This window comes from Accipiter gentilis, chromosome Z (assembly GCF_929443795.1).
Source record: "Accipiter gentilis chromosome Z, bAccGen1.1, whole genome shotgun sequence".
NCBI classification, from domain to species: domain Eukaryota; kingdom Metazoa; phylum Chordata; class Aves; order Accipitriformes; family Accipitridae; genus Astur; species Astur gentilis.
In genome coordinates, this window is record NC_064919.1 from 40,001,092 (window position 1) to 40,021,582 (window position 20,491).

The 20,491-nt window shown below is 42.8% G+C and overlaps 1 protein-coding gene across 1 annotated transcript; it reads right to left on the reverse strand.

The window, feature by feature from the left end:
• Nucleotides 1-8,840: 8,840 nt before the first annotated feature.
• Nucleotides 8,841-18,881, reverse strand: NXNL2 (nucleoredoxin like 2). The gene is made up of 2 exons (XM_049796203.1): nucleotides 18,394-18,881; nucleotides 8,841-9,408 (listed from the first exon to the last, which is right to left on the reverse strand). Exons 1-2 carry the CDS (start codon nucleotides 18,693-18,695, stop codon nucleotides 9,240-9,242), a joined length of 471 nt encoding a protein of 156 aa, XP_049652160.1. The 5' UTR covers nucleotides 18,696-18,881; the 3' UTR covers nucleotides 8,841-9,239.
• Nucleotides 18,882-20,491: the final 1,610 nt, after the last annotated feature.

The window sequence follows — 20,491 nt, forward strand, 5'->3', positions numbered from 1 at the left end:
AGTTCCCCGTTCCACTTCTCTCTCCTAGCCAGGGGCAGCAGCAGCTGGCTGTGTCTCTTGCTAGCTTGCTTCACTCTCAAACACCCGCTCCCTCACTATTTTAAGTAGAAGAGACCCTCCCAAGTTCCACTTCAATAATCACCCTGGCTCTATACAGCATGATAATTACACCACCCTTCTGAAAGCCACAGGAATGCTTCTGGAAGCCTGAACTAATGGATTATCTACATGCCAAGAGCAGTTGGGGCGTAGCAACAAATTATTTGTCAACAAGTACAGTTTGTCAACAGATACAGCTGGGAACATACCTTTGCATATCCAGATTGCATTTGATGATCCCATCAAGTTCTTTCCTTTAAGCTGTAACAGACCAAATACTTCTAACAGCTTCTAGTGCCCTCAGATTTTACATTGCATACTGTGTTTTGGCATCTGACCATTCGATAAGAATGTTCTAGGATGAGATTGAAAATAAATAACTCAAACTAATAGTCTTCCTTCAAAGGACAAGTGTGCCAACTCTTTTTAAAACAACTCTGGTAAGCAGATTACAAACAGTGGCTTGATTTGTGAGCACGGAGCATTCTGCCTAGATGCACAGACTTGAGTTCAGCCAGTCAGAAATTGCTAGGCTTGAAGTACAACAGAACATAAATTCCTAAGAATTGGTCTGAGCTATTACGCTTTTGTGCATTACTACACAAAATAACCTGTTGCAGTGGAAACACGCAGTCTACTTTGCAAATTCAGGTCAGCAGAAGAAGGTTATTTCTACAGCTATAAGAGAGAAGGCACAGAGATAGAGGTTCAGCCCTCTATCGATATGGACTCTGACTTAACACAACAGTACTAGGGTTTATATACATTTACAACAGATATAAACTACTCTGTGAAGGGGTTGATATGGCAGGGCAGTATACAAGGGAGCTGTGTTCCAGCAGATGTACCCATTTCCTCCTGATAAGTCAGAAACTGCAGCCATGTGACTTCTGCATACCTCTGTCCAGCTCATCCATCTCTCACTTGTGATGCTGCTGTGTCTTGACCCCAGTTTAAGCACGGGGAGGCCTGCTTCCACATACCTACCAGAAAGTTGCTTGGTTTTATACATATGCTAGAAGATTCAGACAAAGCTTTGCTTATTCCCTTGACTTTAGCAGAAAGCCAAAGGTTTGAAGTTTTCTAATTTACCACCATGCAGTTGAAAGGTTTTGGAGGGTTTTTTTGGCCAGTCTTGTTCATTTTCAAATAAAGTCCAGCTATCTTGAATGCAGGATGACTCAAACAAACACAGTAGAATTTTATTGTCACAGCCTCGCACCTGTTTCAGCCTAGAGTCCCAACAGTTTTCTCTGTAAGCTTCTTTCATGGCAGTTACAGCTACTTCTACACCAAGCAGTTCAGTTCTGTCTTTCTTCTTTCCACACGTGGGATACTTCTGCATTGGTCTCTGCACGTCATCTCTCCTTCTGCACCATGGATGGAAAAATCCTCCATAAACTCCAATTCTTGTGTGACCTTAAATGTGCAATTGCTTAAATTTCAAAACAGATACCATTTACACAGGAACCGTCTATTCTCTTGGTGTGACAATGTGTCAACTTCAAATCTAAATTGAGATACTGTTAACGAGAATTCTATGCTCCTGATAGGTGTTAAATAAGGGTATTAGTAAAAGTAGCACTCTTCATAACCACAGACTAGCTGCAGTGCTGAATATGGAACCAGGGAACAGAGCATGTGTGTTTCAGTGTTGATAAGCAAGTCAGGACTGGGACACCAGGATACAATCCAGATCTGAACTCATTCTCCTTGCCTGCCCTTCAATCTTTGCTCTCTTCACCACGTAGGACTACATGTGATAGCAACTTTAGGAAGTTGTAGAAAGAAGATACCTAGAGTTAGATGATGGAATTTTGCTATGGTAATGCCGACAAGATACAGATGCACACCTCCCATGCATATAGACCGTACTGGCTCACAAAACGTGTATGCATTGGCATTCCGTGAGCTTACCTGGAGCTGCAGAGCACCCTCCAAACATCTCAATCTTCAGAGATGGCATTCATTGTGTTATTATACTGGGAGAAAATAGGAACAGAGGAGAGACTGAGTCACTTGCACAATGAAATAGACATTAGGAGACCCAAGGTACCATTTGAGGCTCAGAATATTGTTTTTAATCTCAGAGATAAACACAAGCTGTAGATGGCTGCATAAATGAAACATGACTAAAAATATCATGTTCTATGTTTAAGCAGGCAGGCTATCTCTTAAGGAAAGCTTGGGCCTCAGACAGTCCTGCTAGAAACCTGGGTACATTTCAAAACCAAACTGGGACTACTGCCAAAGCAGAATCACACTAAACAGCCCTGTTTCGGGACAAAGTGCCACTTACTTGAGTAAAATAATTTCCTTTGAAAACAATTTTGATCCAAGCATAGTTATACTGGTAAATTTTGTTTGCATGGGAACTGTGCCCTCATGTTATGCTCAGAAAAAACACTCATGTCTGAAAAATGTTTTCTTTGATGCCCTGTGTGTGTACTTAAGATTATTAGTATAAGAAGGGTTGGGGAGGTTTAGCTACTGACCATGCAAAATGGTTGTTTATCATTCAAAGCATCTATTAATTTACCAACATCTTACAAATCTAAGTAGGTACAGCTAGTGGATCAGCACAGTACAAACATTTCCAGGACAGTACTTGCATTTATTCACAACCTGCCTGCACAGTTCTGTTTATCTATTTATTTGAATTGTCAGGGCTCACCCTTCAGTTCCTATTCACACAGGAGTCTGAGAACACTCCTGTGCTAAATTATCTCAATGTGTATTTTAACTGTTTCTTTTGGACTGTACCACTGTGCTTAAGTTTATTTTTTTGGATAGAAACAGCACTTTCCATAGCAACTTCTTCAGTTGACACTGACAGCATTTCTTAACACCAGAGAGTATTGAATTAATTGTATTGAACTTGATCTAGGGAAATTTAAACAAAATTGAGGAGGTAGAAGGCTTAAATCCACCTCTGTTTGGATTTGCTCGCCTATATGTCCATCTTCATAGAAACTGATAGAAGAAAATTTAGGGTTGCTGATTTATTAATATTGCCTATACAGGGAACACAGCTATAGCTGACTCTTATCAGTGTCTGGTCTTGAAAATAACTCAGCTGTAGAGAAAGCAAAATCAGGCTGTGCACAGGGTGAAAATGGTATGAAAAGCAAAAAGCTGTCATGTATGTATCAACTGTTTCTTGTTTTCTGAAGAACACCTGTTTGCAGTCTATTCTCTTACTGCAAAAAGAGCTACTGATACTTCATTTTGTACGTACTCTCAGTTGAGATGCAAAGTGAAGGATTAAGTTTATCATAAAAATCGATATTCAAGAAATCATTACAGCATTTGAAGAAATTTACAAGTACCCAGTTTAGATCCTTATTCTTCAGCCCAAATCTCAAAATTACACAGTTTAGGTGTGACAAAAACTTTGTTAATTTCCATTTTTATATTCCCACAGAAAACGTAGGAGTTTTGATAACCATAACTATTTTCTGCATAGGTATTTATCATGGTTCCATCACATTCTGGCATGAGACTTGCAGCTTTCTTCCCAGAGCTCCCAAAGGAATCTTCTAGGTAACATCTGAGCCTGAAAACTACTTTCATAGCAAGTCATCCAAAAAACTGCAATAATGTGAAAAAGTAAACACAGATTTAAAAAAATTACATTTATGCACATATATTTTAATAAGTTCTTTGGACACCATCTCCTTAAGAGATGCTATATTAACTTTGTGTGAGGCAGCTTGATACAAGCTAGAAGGGAGAGGACAGAAAACTTTTACTGGCTTTGTCTTTGCTGCTATTAAAGCATTCCGAGTCTTATTGAACTATGCAGAACATATATGTAACTAAGCTGTTCTATACTGTTTAATGTATATTATATAACTGTGCTCAGTAGTAAGAGCAGTCACAATTTACGTTCTATGCAAGTGATGAATGGGAAATACGACATTGCCTCAAGCACCCAATCTATCTGGCTTGACATACATCAAAGACCCTCACTTTTGATTCCAAAACCTAATTCTAGGGGAATGAGAAGAGGTTCTCGGTGGGCAGAGGTATGCAGCATTTCAGAAATCATTTGCATGGAAAAATGACTGTCAACCACACAAATTCCCTCTGTTAGGCAAAAATTGGCATGCAGATCACACAGGTAAAAGTGGCAGCCCGAGGTAAAGCATCGTCGCTTGTAATGAAACAAACCCAACCTTTTCCTACTTTGTCAAAACATGTGAACCTTGTCTTGGATAAAATCTGAAAGGCAAATGCAACTTTCTGTCAAGTTAATGTAAGATTAGTCCACCCTTTGTAATGTAATGGTTTCTTTGCCCCTTTTTTTTTTTTTAAGTGCATTCAGGCTACTCAAGCTTTTAGGGGCTAGAACCAATGACAGACTATTACTGTTGCATTACCAGCTTAATGATAACTGATTTTAGCACAATTGAGAATGACCTGAAATTCTGTAGCTAGATCAATGAACTGTATTTTACTCTGTAATGCACAGAAAAGATGACCTCGACATTTGTTACTTGGTTCACTGTTACTATTTGATCCATAGACAGATAATGAGCAGTTGTAAGAAGTTAAGTAAACTATAGTCAAAGGCAAGCTAAACTTTTATTTAGTGATCATGAGGAAAGGACTGAAATATAATCTTCAGGTATGCATGTGTGATACTAGTTTTAACACAGTATAGATGTTAGACCAGCTCAGCAGTTCTGCCTGGTTTGTGCTCTTCCACATGCCAATCAGCAGCAAGAGAGGAATCAGTAGGGCAAAAGAGGTGCTGCCAAACAGCATCCAAGCGACAGTAGACAGCCAATGACAAATTTTTAAAGTTAGTTTTGGCTCAGAGCCCTTTTCTGCAAACCGCATAAGCACAGGCTTAAATTCCAGTGGCTGTTGCAGTGAGAGGAAAGCAAGCTTAAGTTGGTCCCAAATCCCTTCATTTTAACTATTTCATTTTCTCTGTTTTGAGGTTCTCTGTAACTGCACAGGCAACTGTCCACAGACAACATAATTTTGTATCTATTTTTTAGTAGTGTCAGATGTTGATTTTGATTTTTTAACCAGTACTATTTATAATAATGACACTGGAAGAGAAAACCAAAACAGAAATATGAATTATTTTGGTACAGCACAGACGAATTTGCTAATTAAAAGACACATACACATAAATTATACCAAGAGTTTGGTGTCTGCAATAGAAAAATATCCCTGCAGTAAAGATTATTCAGTAGGGAGATAGCTTTGGTGATTAAAGCTGAAAGACTTGTTGTGATCCTAAGTCAGAAAGAATAAAAAATGCAGAATTAAAAATGAATCTATGTCTATAATGCCAACAGAGAGAAGGTGCTTGAGTGCTTGTATTTTAAAGACCAATAATAAAAAGAATTATTCTTGAAATTTTTGCATCTTAGGCATATAGCACTATTCTACCTTTTAAAACACATAGCACTGGCAAGTAATCTTGCCTTTAAAAATTCTATTAATAAAAGCATTTTATTTATTTGACAATATTGGAACTATTAAAGTTTGACAACAGCAGCTCTCCAGGACAAAGAAGGAATGCCTAGTGGGTAGCAGGGCTGTACATGATGGAGAGTTGCAGAAATAGAAGATTAACAAAGAGAAAGATGTTGGTTGCATTTATGATGATAATGTTTATTTCATGTCTGAATCTACCACCATGCTTTGCATCTTTCCAAATGATATGTTCAGCGGTCACAGGAGAGCCTGCAGCATTCATCTGCAGCTAGTCATCCTCCTCAAGTCACAGTATGGATCAATTCATAAACTTATAATCCCTGCCATTTTTCCTAGAAAAATAATTCTCCATAAATTCTACCAAAAAAAAAAAAAAAAAAAAAAATCAGCACTGTAGGTTCTTAAGCAATCTTAACATACATTGCTCCATAAATCATTTATTAATAATGGACAATATCTTGTCCAATGGAATAAAGAAGGACGCTCCTCCTCTTAACCTTAGTTGGTTTTTAGTTGATTCCTCTGTGAACGTGCAGCTTCTATCAATATCACTATGCTACTGTCTATTGTTACATTACAAAAATGCATTTTTCCTCCTCATTCAGAAAAAGTACTAGTATTCACTAATATTCAACCATGATTAAAGATGGAGGGTAGAAAGTTGCTAGTGAATTGAAGATATTTAAGAAAGTTAAATGAACAATTCTGTAAATTCAAATATTAGTACACTGACAAGTTTAATTCCCTATGGACACACATACAAAGTAACAACAAGCCTTACGGTTGTCCCACTGAGATCTGCTCCTCTAGTTTCACAAGGTGCTACTAATAAGCAAATATTTTCCACTACTCTGTACTTCATCTATGTCAAACATACATTATTTTAGCACTGACAAGGAAAACAAATTTTCTGAGCTTCCAAACGCTCATGTGCAAAATCAACGGCCCCTGACTGAAGTCAAACCAAGTATTTTGTATAGTATATGTCTTTGCTTCACCGTTACGAATTTCCTAGCTGAATTTTAATTTGAATCTGTTACTGAATCAGTGTGTCAATTATTCAAAGGACCGAACTCCATCTCAGTCTTAAAACACTGAGTTCGTCCATATACATACATACATACAAACAATAAACCAAGCTATCTTGGCCTAAGTGATGCCTGATGTCTGGTAATAGGTGACAGTGTATGCTTTTGCTACATAAATTATTCCACATTCAGGCAGCATTATTTGTAAAAAATTTTGGAAGCACTTTTATTATTTTCTTATCTTATGTTTGAATCACGTTTGCCTTTAGCTGGTCCCAGAACAGCAGGCAGTGCCTACACATCACTTGCACAGAAAATTCACTAGGGAAGTTAGTATTCATTAGAAAAGAACCTGAGCATTATTCATATGGTTAGATGGCGAAAATCAGAAATTGTCTGCAGTATCCCCAGATGTCATTTTAAGCACAGCTATAAGATGCTTTCACTCACAAGTCTGCTGAACACTTCCTAGATCTAATGTATTTCATTTTAAATTCAGTTTCTCTGTAGTACTTGCTTTTTGACGTATCGTAAGGAGCACATGACTTCTTTTACATATATTCGCTCCCCTACACACACACTCTTCAGGGGAAAATTTTTTTTTCCTCCATTACAAGAAAATGACACAGTTGTATTATTAAATAATAAAATTACACACACACACACACACATATACTGAATTCAGGCCTTCTTTGCTGAGTTTTCTCATGGTCAGGCAGAGGTTCCTCAACAAACAAGTGAGACAGTTGTGGATGGGGTAAGCAAGCCAACAACTCCAGAAGGGACATAGGAATCAACAAAACAAGGCTGAAGCGGAATCCCTTCAAGCACAGGCATGCAAAGAAGTGCCCGCAGAACAGCCGCGTTCTGCTGTGCTGGGGAATCAGCGCACTTGAGTGCCTCACTGAAATGCCTCTACACTGATGCATGTAGCACAGGGCGGGGGGACAGGGGGAGTCAGAAGCCTGTGTGCAATTACAGTCCTGCAACCTCCTTGGGATCACAAAGATATGGTGGGATAGCTCACACAACTGGAGTGCCGCAGTGGATGGATACAAGCTCTTTAGCAAGCACGGGCTGCGAAGGCAGAGAGGGGGTATCGCACTGCACTTGAGAAAGCAGAGCAGCTAGAGCGCATGGAGCTCTGCCTCGGGACTGGTCAGGAGCAAGCAAAAGCCTGTGGCCCACAACAAGCAGGCAGACCAACACGAGTGCTCCTGCAGCACATACTGCAAGACTAGCCCTCTGGTATCTGCAACCCCTGAGACTAGAGGGAATGTCTGGAGCAAGGAAGACTTACACTGAGAAGAGGACCACCACAGTAGGAAGCACTTAACCAGCTTGGGCATATGTAAGTCAATGGGGCCTGACGGGTTGCACCCCTGAGTGCTGAGGGAGCTGGCTGCTGTCATTCAGAGGTCATGTCCACCACGAGAGGTTCTTGAGGCTTGAAGGGAGCAAATGCCACTCCCCCCTGGCTGAACAGCCAGGCCCAGAGGGTTGTGATCAGCAGCACACAGTCCAGTTGGAGGCAAGTCATCATCTTCAGGAAAACACCGTTAATATCAGAACCAAGAGGAAGGGTGAACACAGGAAAAGAACCAAAAAGTTAATGTGTATCAGTTTTAACTGTATCTTTATCGGGAATGACGTGTAATAATTGAGTAATCTAGACTTGAGGTGTTAGTAACTTAAGTACTAGTAACCAGACTAGTAATACTTCTGTTAAAGTCTTTTAAATTTTGATCAACAAACTCTTGGCTTTCATAGGAAGTGTCTCTTTAGCTCACCAATTGCAATGGATGTTTGGCCTGGGATCCCAGTCATGAAGACTGGGTATCAAATCTGAACACAACTGGTGGAAGCAAACCAGGCTGTACTTTAGATGCAACATGAGCACTCATCATAGAGAGCTGGTACCATTTTTGATGTTTCCTTCTACACACTTCGGCAAAAGGAGGAGATGGAAAATGCTTTCTTCTTAGACTTGGCCTAATGTTAACTTGGGAGATAACAATTTAGCTTACAGTGCCAAGCTTAAAAACTCCATGGGTAAGGAAAACTCATCAGAACTTAAGTAAATCCCACACAAAGTAATAAAACCAAAGAAAAGTATTTCTTCAGTACTGAGAAAAAAATATGCCCAATTTAAAAATCGTGACATTTTCTTATCAGATTGTTAAGATAGATAAGGAAGACACATTAGACACATATACTTCATAAACAGTTATTTATTAAAGCAAACAATTTCCTTTTCTTAAAATATGTGCTAATCACCAGAAAAAAACTGTCATCAAGAAAAATAGGTTTGTGCATATATATAACTTCTACTGTACAGATTCTGCAGATTAAGTGTTTGCATAGATTTCACAGTGCTCCATTATTACTGTCTAAAACAGCCTATCTTCCTGAAGTTCTTCAGTATTATCAGGAATGCTTTGGTTTATCTGAATATAGTAGATAGAACAATACAAATAAAATGGTAATTGCATTTTATGACTTACTGGAATAGCTAATCTTCAAGTTGAAAGCAAAATTTGTTTACAAGCAAACATAAATAAGCCTTACCCTTCTTGTTCTGAACAAGGCAACAATCTTTTCAGAGCTCTACAAAGTTTTCCATGATGCCTTATCTTGCTTTTATCTGCCAACTTTTTAGCTAGAAAAATTCTGAAAGATATCTGCACCCTCAAGCCAGTTCCGAAAACAGGACAGCCCTTTGTCTCTGATCTGTTTTCTTCCCTTGTCAGTAATGACTTCTCCAGTTTGTTTCACAATCACCAGTTTAGGAATTGCTGTTATGTTGTATTTCTTCTTCAGGTCACTGAGGGGAAAAAATTAAAAATAAAACACACCATTAGGGAGCATTTTAAGAAAACTCCTAGTCTCTCATGAAGGGTACTCTGGTCAGGATGCATGGGATAGCAGAAGTGATGAACGCCTGCGCTTCCTCAGAGTGTGAGGCAGAGCACTGGGTAGTACAGGGAGATGAACAAGGCTGCAGCTGGGAGTTTACATGGTGAAACTTAGCTCGGGGAGTTTGGAGTTGCAGCACCCTTCCTGTAACTGCTCTTCACTGCTACCTCCAGCCTCCACAGGAGCAGAGACTGACTGCCTCTCAGAGACTGTAAGGAGGTCCATGGAAGGGAAGTGTGACACACCCCTCCACCTTGTTTTGACTAGCCAAAACCAGACATCTTCTGGTCCCTTTTTACTGGATAGGAGGAGGATCTCACTTAAATAAGCAGTAGACGTTTATTCCCGTACAAAGATGTTCAAGTGTGCCAATCCCATAGAGCTACTTCCTATAATATCCATTAAAGCATGATGCATAATCCTTCAGCGTAAATAGAAGAGGTTGCAGAAATGCCTTAAACGCCCTCAGTGAAATGAGCCTTCTACATACAGAAATACAAGCAGTTGAAAGATTTGCAATAAGGGCCACCCATCTAAGTTGTCCCAGAATAAAATTTCAACTCCTCCTCTGTCCATCATACAGACAATAGTGGCCATTTATCTATGTCAGGAGACAGAAAAATCCAGATAGATTACAAATAACTCAGTCTTAAATAGCCTACTGTTATAAAACAACACATAGTTAAAATACAGTTAAAAAATTAAAGAGCCATACAAACAGTGACGTTCCACGAATGAAATCAGGATCTATTCAAACAATTGATGAGCAGGTAACCCAGGAAAAATTAGTAAGACTTCTGAAGGATGGAAATTTAATGGGATCAAACTCAAGATACATGGAAAATTAAATGGATTATTAATACCGGAAATAAAAATAACATTTGGGAGGGAAAAACCTAGAGGACGCAAAACATCCAAAGAGAATCAAAAATAGTTGACGACACTGGCACACAATAAATAACAAGGCATGACTACTTGGCATCACACTCTTGTCCTGGTTGCAGCTGGAATAGCGTTAATTTTCTTTCTAGTAGCTGGTACAGTGCTGTGTTTTGGATTTGGTGTGAGAATAATGTTGATAACTGTGGGAAAATAAGGGAAGAATGGGGAAGAGAATTGTGACTTGCAGACAGGGTGTAGAAAAATACATACATCTTTCTAATTGTTGTCTCTCCTTGTGTGTTTGACAAGTAGAAAATCTGTGTTCAGGTAATACAGGCCTGTGATAGACTTAGAGGAATTCTGTCAAACATGTGTGAGATTCCTGCCCTGCTGTGGGAAAGATCAAAGCATGGTGGTAAGCTATGCCTGTGCGAATCCCTGAAAAACAGGTGCAAACAGCAGATTTGGTGATCCTCTAGCAAGGACCGAGCTCTGTGGTTCCTGTGTTCCCGCTTGTGTGCCTCTGCCCGGGTGCTGCTTCGGGGATGTCCTAGTACACGAGGTAATGAAAAATTTACTCTTTGCATTTCATCCATCGCTTTGTGGTTATTCCCACATCCTGCCTGTGTCGGCTCACACAATAACACATTGATGTTTTAGCACTTATCCTAAGTTAAGGATTTTTCAGTTTGCCATGCTCTGCCAGAGAGCAGGGGCACAAGAAGCTGTGAGGGAGCATGGCCAGGACAGCTGACCCAAACTAGCCAAAGGGATATGCCATACCATAGGATGTCATGCCCAATATATAAACTGGGGGGAGTTGGCCAGGAGGGGCGGATCGCTGCTCTGGGGGGCAGGGGTGGTGGTGAACGAGCAGCTGCACGGTGCCTAGTTGCCAGCTGGTGTTAAACCACAACATGACCACAGAGATGAAAGCTCACAAATAGCAGGCTATCGGCCACATGAAGTAGTAAAACACAAATCACTGTTTACATAGATGAGTTGAAAGAGATGAGTAACATGAAAACAAAAGGAATATGCAAAAACAGGAGAGAGAATCAAAGAATACCGCATTGTAAGTCACTTCAGTTGAGCATGACACAGGCAACAGAAATGGCAAGATTAAAAACACTTCCAAGGAAACAGTTTAACAGCTATGACACAGTTTGTTTGTTACAGGACAAAACAAAGAAGAGGAAAATAGCAAGGCACATGGATCTATCTTCATAGAAAGATAGTATCTTCTATACAAGAAATTCACCTCACTTGGAAGGGTGATGTTTCAGGGCAAACAAAAAAGTAAAATTCGGGACGCAAGTAAGCCAGAAGAAACATTTTTGAGACTAAGACTTAATCACTAGCACTGACAACAACTTTTTGGCATGAATTTTATTAGTTTACAACAGAAGTAATTAAAAGACAGTCAATGAGCTCTGAGCTCATTAAACATCTCAGTGGACATCAGATAAAATCAGAGTTAGTTGATGAGAGAGCTGCTCAACAGGAGGAGCCTCAAGTGTTTCCAGGAATTCTGGAACCAGATCACTGCCCCAGCTCCAACTCAGAAAGAAAAGCAGATAAAGAATGCCTGAAGTTTCCTGCCATGTTTATCAGGACAATGCAAAAACCAAATTCTTTCCAAATACATGGCAATAGCAAAAACACTACTTTCATTAACACTGAACGTCCAAAAAAGAAAGGAAACCATTTGTTGAATACAAATAAGCAGGCAGAGAAATGGGTTTAGACTTATGATCATAAAGTCAGAAACACACTGGGGTGTTTCCCCACTCTTTTCAAACTAACTTAAAAGGTAGGAAAACTATTACCTACCTCCTACCATGTCACACTATTCATAGGTCACCCTCAGCACATCTATTCATTGTACTAGATGTTCACATTAGAGAGCCACAAATGAAACAATGTAGATGCTAATGAATTCGTAATGTTCATTTTGATAGGCAGAAGTTAAAGAAAATATCTTCTAGTGCATCATCCTCATAAGTGATATTCCACAATTTTAGCGTTAGGAATGCACGCTATGGTGACAGACATGCTGGAATCTAAGGAAAAGTGAGGAACATGAACTCTACACCTAAGATGCAAGCTGTGCAGTCTAAAAGAAATCCTGGAAAAATTTAATCAGTTTTGAGGAAGAGATCATGTGTTTCAGAAGGGGTATAAGAAACAGATTAAGTGAACTGCAACAGATCAGCTAAAAGTAACAGGCTCCCCAGCACAAATGTAATCTGTTGTATGGAAAATTACCTCCCTGCATTGACTTATAATGAAAGTGAGTAGAAATTACGCATCTTTAGAAGAACCAGAGGATAGAGACACAAACATGCAATAACAGAATAGCCAACTTGCAAAATATGAATAACTTCCCTCTCAAAACAAAACTTAGACACTAAATGAAAATGTAGTGCCGAGCACCATCACTACAAACAAGAACGTCTGCTGTGTGAGGTTCAAATGCCAAAGTATTTTGAGTAGAAAAAAAATATTGTAGAAATTGCTGAAAAATACAAAACCTTAATATACAGGCATTCTCTATGATTTCCTGGAAAAGAGGAGGAGTCTTAAAAATACAGAAGGTAAGACCTAAGTGAAACACTGGCCCAGACAAGGTATTCATGAAACACACCTTTCCTTCCGTTTTTTTTTTTTCTTAAGAGTAGAAAAATCAACAGGTGAAGGATACTACTCTGCCATTATGTTGGCTGAGCAGTAATGCAAAAAAGCAGCAATAATATGGTCTGGCAACAGGTTTGCTTTCTCAGTGAATTCTGAAATAAAAGCAAGCAACCAAGAATCCCCATAGACCTTTCCGAAGTCCAATAAAATGGGGAAAAAAACATTCCAAAGCAAGTTCACGTAGAAACCACATAGAAGACTATCACCTTATACCACTTGTATGACAAGATGGGTAGAAGATGCATTTTACTGGTTCAGTGGACAATAAAATAGCTTGAGATGCCTAACACAACTGTAGCAGAGACAGAACAGTAGTAAGCTGAAGGTAATCTGCTATGGAGACTGGAAACTAACACTTTGCTTTCCTAAGGGAATGCATACACAGCTTATCCACACCAGCATGGCATCTTGTTTACACGGCTTCTGGGCTGAAGGTTGCTTGCATCAAACCAGACTGAGGCACGCACAGATTCTTCTTACATTTGTGTGCAACTTGTAAAATGAATGGACCTGAAGAAGGCCCAGGAACAGTTCTGCAGATAAGGTTTCTTAATCACTGTGTACATATGTACAGGTGCTTACAAAAATAACTTTTTAAAACCTGTTAAGATCATCCTCTCCTATAGGGATCTCAAATCCTGTGACTTACCTGCACAAACTACATATGCGCCATGGGACTAACTCCAATGGCAATTTATGAAATCATTAACCATAAATAAAAACATCACATGTGCCACAAAGGCAAACTCAATTCTCTTAACAGTAAAATACAGTGACGTTACTGATGACATTCTTAAAAATGAATTGCCTAGCTATTCCCACATAAGTGTAAAGGTACACACAGTGTCTCACTGACTAGAAAAATCTAAGACTCAAGCAGACAAAGTAGAAGGGGATGCTATAATAAAAGATAGATATGGAAGACCGAACAAGTAACCTTTGTAGACACAGGGAATCTTTTATCCAAATCCTTTGAGATATCAGACCTTGGTCGTGCAGGTTAGAACATGAGAGGGCAACCTTCACCTGCATATGAAATACTAAAGGATGAAATTAAGACTGAGGCAAACTGGAAGTCACTGCAATTGTTAGGTCTTTTGAGTCTTAGGAGAAGGCTGCATGAAAGTTTCTGAGAGCACAGATTTTATATTTACTAGGTAGCACTGGCATTGGCTAGGACGAAGTTAATTTTCTTCACAGCAGCTTGCGTGGTGCTGTGTTTTAGATTTGTTACCAAAACAGTGTTAATAAACACCAATGTTTTAGCTATTGCTGAACAGAGCTTACACAGCAGCAGGGCCTTTTCTGTTTCTCATGGTGCCCTGCCAGCGAGTAGGCTGGAGGTGCACAAGAAGCGGAAGCCGGGACAGCTGACCCTGGCTGAATGAAGGGATATTCCATACCATACGACAACATGCTCAGCAATAAAAGCTGAAGAAAGGAGGAGGAAGGGACCGACTTTCAGAGTTAGGGCGTTTGTCTCCCCAAGCAACAGTTACACAGGATGAAGCTCCGCTACCCTGGAAATGGCGAAACTTCTGCAGGTCAATGGGAAGTAGTGAATGAATTCCTTATCTTGCTTTGCTTGTGTGTTCACCTTTGCTTTAGCTACTAAACTGTCTTTATGTCAACCCACAAATTTTCTCACTTTCAGCCTTCGGATTCTCTCCCCCCTCGCACTGGGGCAGGGGGTGACCCAGCAGCTGGGTGGGGCTTGGCTGTCTACTAGGGCTAACTCACAACATAGGTGAGTGTTTTTATGTAAGGGTTTAAGATCTGTACGCAAGAGGGTTTTTGAGATGTAGACAACACAGGGCAAAGTTAGTACCATATTGGGAACATCAATGGTACTTTTTATATACTTGTGTAATGTAATGACAATATTTGAATTGTAACAGCTTCCACTTGGAAATGCTTTCATTTCAAAGTGATTAAGCCTGCTAATCTGGTTCTAGCAGTATACCCTGTAAGACACAGCTGTATGTCTATTTTCTTTTAGCTGTGAACTTTCTGCGTTGTTAGGTGTTAGTCACATAAACAAGCACATCATATGGATGGGATTTTAAAGAGTCTGATGAGATTTTGGGATAGCGGTCTAAAAAGACTAAGAACAGGCAATAGCTCTTAACTGCTCAGATACTTTCATTCTTCTCCTTCTGCCTTCATTTTTTAGCCCCTGCCCCCATACTCCTGTAGGTGCCAATCCACCCTCATACCTAAAGCTTCCTAACATAAAGTGTAAGCATACCCTTTTTATTTTCCCTTTTCAGGAATTCTTTGGGATTCTAATTTTCACTGAGGTGTACAGGACATGGAGTCAGCAAATACCTGTCTATCTGGCAGCCTGCAAGAACTACTAGCATGCACTGGGCACCCACACAGAGGATGACTCCTTTCACAGTACAGCTCAGTATAAACACAGCAGCATATATTTGTGTATCATAATTAAAACATCAGTCCCCATTTACTAGCATTTGTGGTTGACGTGTTCTGTCCTACTCCTGCTCTTCCTCTCTACTATTCCCTTTCTCCTTCTAGTGCTCACCTCCTACTAGATTGTCTTCACACACCCCTGAAAGGATCAAAAGCCTGATCAGGCAGCAAAAATCAACATTACGTCTGCAAACAGTCAAGGCATCAGGAGCAGTATTTCCTGTTAGTCATGCCACAAACCGCATGAAGCAGTAAAGGTGCAGTCCCACCCCAGGGAAATGGTCAGGACTGACAGCATGAGAGTCTTGAGATCCTGCTCCGAATTTAGTATTTTGCTTCTCCGCAGGTATATGCAAGGCATTACACTTCACACACTACAAGTATGAATGCAGGCTATTTTTTAACAGGACCAAATCATCCCCAAGAAACACCATGCTTCCACTTGTGAAATGTGTTTCAGATGGCAAATTTAAAATTGGCTCCATTGGGCCTAAAAGAGAGTTCAGCCTGTGCTGCAATTATGCATCTTAAACACGGAAGTCACCAGCTAGAATATTTTAACTTCACTGAGGATACTGAAATGCCTTTTTACATAGTCCACAAAAGAACAAGCAATTCAAATTATTTGCAATGGAACTTCAAAAATATTAACGAATGACAAATGTTAATAAATATGTGAATGTTAATAAATACTAATAATCAAACTATTAATTGATGTTAGACAATTCTAAAATTATATTCTTACTTAGAAGTAGTATTTAGCCAGAATTATAGTTTGGTTTAGTGAACACACATCCACCTGTCTGCTCTAAGTCTGCAATGATTTACCAGTATCCCTGAAGCCAAACTACCAGTTAATTCAACCTAAGCACCTTGAACATCTCCACACAGCCCTTTTATTGTTGCATGCAAGAAACAGTACTTCAAAAACATTGCCTTTTCATATCCCTCTGCACTTTGTTCTTAAATAAGCCACTTCAAACACTAAGATCTCGCAGCTATCTGTGACGGGATAAGCCATGTTTCTCTATAGGATTCTGAAGGGCATTACGGACTGCCACAGAAAAGCCAATTAAACTGTCTCTGTACCTCCACTCCACATGACTTGGACAAGAGCAGAGTCAGAAATAGACCCCTAATCCACAGAGGCTGAAGCTTTAAGCGCATTCCCATGGTCTATGCCGAAAAGCTTGCTGGATGCAGTAACTTCAAGTGCTACGTTTCCATCAGGAAATTTGCCTGAATTCTATTAGAATTGGTAGATACCAAACACAATTACTGCCTGGGGAGCCTTTGGAGAACTACGGAAAACAGCATTGCTATTTCAATCTATTTTTAGGTCAATGGAAATTGTTGTTAAAAAGGCCTAACATTAATTGGCTGCTGACATCCAGGAATGAGCCAAGGAAGGATGACGTAGTTCCTGGCTTCAGGTTGTTTGCTCTTGAGGTTGTCAAAGCACACTGAGAAAATGGGATTAGTAAACCTGCTCCGCCTTGAGTGAGTAGCTAGGGTGTTACACACCTCTATCCCAGGTAGCCCACTGGGATGGATCTAGAGTTAAACGAATGCTAGAAATTACTGGAAGCACTAGAACAGAGTTCTTTGCTAGAAGAACAAATCTCATTATGAGTTTAATTCCCCAGTCTACGTTTAAAAGTCACACTAACTCCTTGACTTCGATGACATCTGTAACGATATTTTCCACAGTCTACCTACACATTACTTGACGGGGGGGGGGGGGGGGGGAAATCCCTTTACCAGAATTTGCACATATTTTAAGTCTCCAGGCATCTCCAGTTATAGGCATCTCAGTGGCCCTAAACACCTTACCTGTACCCCTGTAATCCCAATCTGTACTTCTTGGTACGAGCTAAATCATGTTTCTGACAGTCATCCAAATGACTTAGGTTGTCAAAACAGTTCTTGGCATTACCCTTCACCCTGTTACCTACACACGGTCACGTCCTTTCCTTCTGCTGTTTTGCTGAGCAAGCTGCCTGCAGGAACGCCCCCTTAGAAAGCGATCGGCACAAGAATTTTGCATCCCAGTTACCAGGGTGCGTTTGCCACAGCTAAACTCCAGCTGCTACTACGTTTCTTTTTCAGGTAGCCTACTGGTATCTGTCCGAATCTTCATAGTTTGCCCGGCTCTCCTCGAAGTTGTTCTGTCATCAGTTTTGCTGCTTCTTCACTTGCCTTTTCTCCAGAGCACTAATAAGCTACAGAGCCCAGAACTCCCTCAATAACAGCTACCGCTGTGCTGAAAAACAGTCCCTGGATCCTCATTCGCCCTTAGCTTGCTTTCGACTCGCCGTTCCCGTCGCCTCCCTAACACTCGGCGTCTTCACCCACCCCTCTTTGAAGACCCTTTGAAGCCCAAATTCGGTGCGCAAGCCCAGTTTTCCTTCATCGCGTCCTTCACAGGTGTAACAGGCCACAGCCCCGTTACTCCTCTGAAGCAAGCACGCTGCTGGCTTCCCGCTCGTTTGCCCGCGGGGACGCGGGGAGACCGGGCCGGCAGCAGCCGCTGCTCAGCCTGGGCTGAGGGGACGCTGCGGCGGGCGCTTCCCCCGAGGCAAGAGGCTGCAACCCGGATTTCAGGGGAAGGGAAGGGAAGGGCAGGGCAGGGCCAAGAGGGCAGGCGGAGGCCCCGGGGAGCTTCTCCCTCACGGGCTTCGTTGTCGGGTTACACCGCTGCGGAGGCGCCCGCGCCGCCCGCCCTCTCCCGCGCTCCGGAGGAGGGGTGCCGGCAGAGGCCGACGGTGGGCGAGCGGGCCACCCCGCCCGTCGCGGCCTGCCAGGCGGCCCCGGCCCCGGCCCCGGCGCCCGCCGTGGGAAGGGCCGGGCGGGGCCGGGGGCCGCCGCCGCTGGTACTCACTGCTTGTAGGGGTCGTGGAAGGGCAGGGCCAGCCAGTCCCCGTGCATGGCGCGCATGTAGCCCGCCATCTCCTCGGCGCTGTGGTCGGAGGAGATGAAGACGACCTCGAAGGGGGCGGGGGGCTGGGTCTCCTCCACCAGCTCCGTGTAGAAGTCGCAGAGGACGGGGGTGAAGTCGCGGCACGGCGAGCACCAGCCGGCCGAGAAGTACAAGCCCACCACCTTGTTCTGCAGGGCCTCCTCGGGGTCCACGCTGCGGCCGTCCCTGCTGACCAGGAGCCGCCCGCTGAACACATCCACCATGCCGCCGCCGCCGCCCGGCCCCCGCGGGACGCAGCAGACCGAAGGCTGGCGCGGGGAGGGGGAGGGGGCGGGCTGCGAGCCCGCGGAGGACCGCGGCACCGCCGCGCTAGGACCTTCCTCCCGCCCCGGCCGCGCCACTCAGCCCACCCGGGGCAACGGCCCGGCGCCCGCCGCCGCACCACGCTCCCACGCCCTCGTCCCGCCGCCTTCGCCGCCGCCGCCGCCGCCGCCCGGGGACTGCCCGCCGCTGACTGACAGCGGCGCTCGCCAATGGCCGCCGCAGGACGTGGTGGCCCGCCCCGCCCCCGCCTGTGCCTGCGGCGGCGGGCGGTTTCGGAGCCGTCGGGGAGAACGTCGGGCCGCCCGCTCCGCCGCCCCCGTGGTAGCCTAGGAAAAGACGGCTGCTTGTGATTTTGCTTTTTGGCTAAGAGTTTCTGGCGGCACAGGTTGCGGAGGTCCGGAGGTCCTCCCCTCCTCAGCCGTACCCCACGACCGCCCCGGCAGGCAGCACGGCGGCGGCGACCGAAGGTGGCGGCGACCGAAGGGTGAAGGGTCGGGGGGGGGGGGGGGGGGGGGGGAGGCGGACGGGTGCCCGGTATCTTTGGAGAGGGTAAGGCAAGGCATGCTCGTGGCTTCTCAGCCCGGCTGTAGGATAATTAGAAAAATAGACACATAGCGAACAAGAGACACGATGGGGCTGTTCAGTCGGAGCCAGAGGCACCTGCAAGCAGCAGGCCTCAAGGACACAGCGAAGGCTAACTGTTGCTACAAAGTTTGATGAAATAAGCACAAGAAGGTGAACAAGATGGTCCTACGTGACTGAAAGCAGGGCACCAGGCAAGACAAAGACAGGAGGAACCATTCGCGTGATCAGAAGGCCTTACCCAATTGAACTATTGCTTTAGGCGCGTGAACAGCACATGTCAAGCAAGCAGGAGATGGCTTGCGCGTGGTTGTGGTATATAACCGACTGTTACGTAGCAATTAAACGGGGAAATCGCTTGATCCACAGTATCCGTGTTGGTCCGTTTCTCCCCAGGGCGAGTCCCTGGCGATGCGTCGTTTCTCCTAGATTGTAGCGACGGGAAAGCGCGACACCCGGCCTACGTCGTTGCCTCGCTCGGCAAACCAGAGGTTTGATCTAGAGGCGTTTTTTGTCTCTTGCTCCTCTAAGTGCCGAGTCGCCCTTTTGCGAAGGCGAATACGTTTCAAGGCTTACTAGCCTTACTGAAGATACTGAACTTTCAATAAGTTTAAGCAGCAGTCACCTGCACGCCAAAGTCAGACAGACCTCTTCACCTTGTCGTGGATTTCACCTTCTCGCCCCGGACGGTCACATCACAAGGTTTGGTCGGCTTCGGAAGTGCACTTGTTTTTTGGGTTTTTTTTTGTCCAACACACAGCACTGATTTTTTTTCTAGCATGGAAAACCATCTGAATTCTGGTTATAAAAGGGGCTTGTCTATTCTCTGTTCAAGCAGGGGGTTGGAATTATCATTTTATTCCAGTACATGTATCATGCGTTTGGGTTGAATAATGCTTTTTTTTCCTCCAGATGATACTGAGTTAGAAATCAATAAAAATGGCATTGTATTACAAATATGCAATCTCTTCTCTGCCTAAAGCAACCTGCAAAAAGGAAATGAAAGATGATTTCGCTGTGGGAGACTCAAATTAGAGTCTAATTAAAGGGTCGTGAGAGGACGATAACCACAGCTGGTACATTGTCTCATTTTCATTAGTTGCACAATACCCAATTAAAAGAGAATTTATCTTAAACAAAGAATTATTAATAT